Here is a 1,621-nt window from a genome sequence, read left to right as displayed (position 1 = left end):
CATTGGTTTATAATACTTATTCATTGGCTGGTTAATGGTTTATTCTGATGTGCAACAGGACATTTTAAAATAAAAAGATACATGATGTCTATTGTAATGGATGCAGGGTCTTAAAGGGTTAAAATCAAGCTGAGAGTGAGAACCTGCAGATTTACTGTGCTACATTGCCCTCTACTGGAGCCCTTCACTTCTCTATTTTTTTGTGTAATACACTTGAATACACACACACACACACACACACACACACACACAGTCTACTGTACAAAGTTAAGTTTTTGTACAGCCTCTCCCTGTGTTTGTAACACTGTGTTCTTTTACAGCACAGAAATACACAGCACTGTCAGCAGAGTTCAGATTATCCACTGTTAATGATCCACTCTCTGGAACTGTTTTAACTGTTGAATATTTCTTCTGATCAAACTCATCTCCAAACTCTGGATTTTGAGCATAGCTAGCTTTGAAGACGACAAGCTTCATGGACTCTCCTCGGTGCTGCCGGTACCAGTACATCTGATTGTAGTCTCTTCCTTTGTTGTGTTTGCAGTCAATCGTGACTGATTGACCCGTTTCTGCACAAATTAAACTGGGCTGAGTGACATCTTCAGCTTCTGCAACACCTGTGAAAATACAAAGTAAATAAAGCTTTATTTTAATATATTTAACATTATTTAATTTTGTGATTTCTATGTATGTATAACAGTTATATAAAATAATCCACAGTATAATAAGTCGGTATCACTTTAAAATAAGACTACCTTTATAAAGGATTTATTAATGATTTACAATAAGTTCATTAATGGTTACTAATTAGGTCGTAAATGCCTTAAAATCATTAATAATCAGTTATAACACATATACTTAGAAAGAGCAACAATATAGATGGCTGTGTAATATAGTTCACTATTTGGCAAACAACAGGTCATTGTTGCTCTTTCTACTTATGTGTAATAACTGATTATTTATGATTTTTAAGGCATTTACAATCTAATTAATAACCGTTAATAAATGAATTGTAAACCATTTATAAACCCTTTATAAAGGTAGTCTTATTTTAAAGTGGTACCAATAAGTCTTTATTTTCTGTCTGTCACCTGGTATAGTGTAGCAGTAGAGTATCTGAAGCAGTATTATAAAAGTTCTGATCATGCTGGCTCTCAGTAAAGACCGAAAAGGACCAAAAATGCATCTAGATTGAGATGCATTGAGTATGAGAGTATGACGTCATACCAGTGGTTACATGAGGTTGACGCCCTCCTTAACGTCAGATGCGAGAGGACACAAAATACTAGTTTACCAGGCATTACTAACACTAGGTATTGTTGATCTGTGCTGCGCAAATGTGCATTTTGACACTTTTATTGGTGTTAAATTAATGACAGATAAGAGATGGTAGCAGATATAAGTATGAGTAAAATTAAGTTTTTTTGTTTTAATGATTTTTTAAAGGAAATGAAAATATAAATACAGGCCCGAATGTGAAATGTCATGTTCTAATAACAGAACAATTGTGAATAATCTGGGCTTCACTACCAATCAGAAACACTTTAGAGATCATCTGATTTCCAGACCAATTTGTTGGTTTATGGTGGCTATGAAGAGTTTATTGTCTTCAACAAGACCA

General features: G+C 34.1%; 1 gene segment (V, D, J or C); it reads right to left on the bottom strand.

The window, feature by feature from the left end:
- Nucleotides 1-267: 267 nt before the first annotated feature.
- On the bottom strand, nt 268-1,157 carry LOC125781137 (T cell receptor alpha variable 14/delta variable 4-like). The segment is given in 2 exon segments: nt 268-617; nt 1,092-1,157. Coding segments are annotated over 2 exon segments (405 nt in total).
- Between the last annotated feature and the right edge of the window lie 464 nt (nt 1,158-1,621).

This window comes from Astyanax mexicanus, chromosome 14 (assembly GCF_023375975.1).
Source record: "Astyanax mexicanus isolate ESR-SI-001 chromosome 14, AstMex3_surface, whole genome shotgun sequence".
Taxonomy (NCBI): Eukaryota; Metazoa; Chordata; class Actinopteri; order Characiformes; family Acestrorhamphidae; genus Astyanax; species Astyanax mexicanus.
The sequence above is the reverse complement of the archived record's forward strand: the minus strand, read 5'-3'. Positions and strand labels throughout refer to the sequence as shown.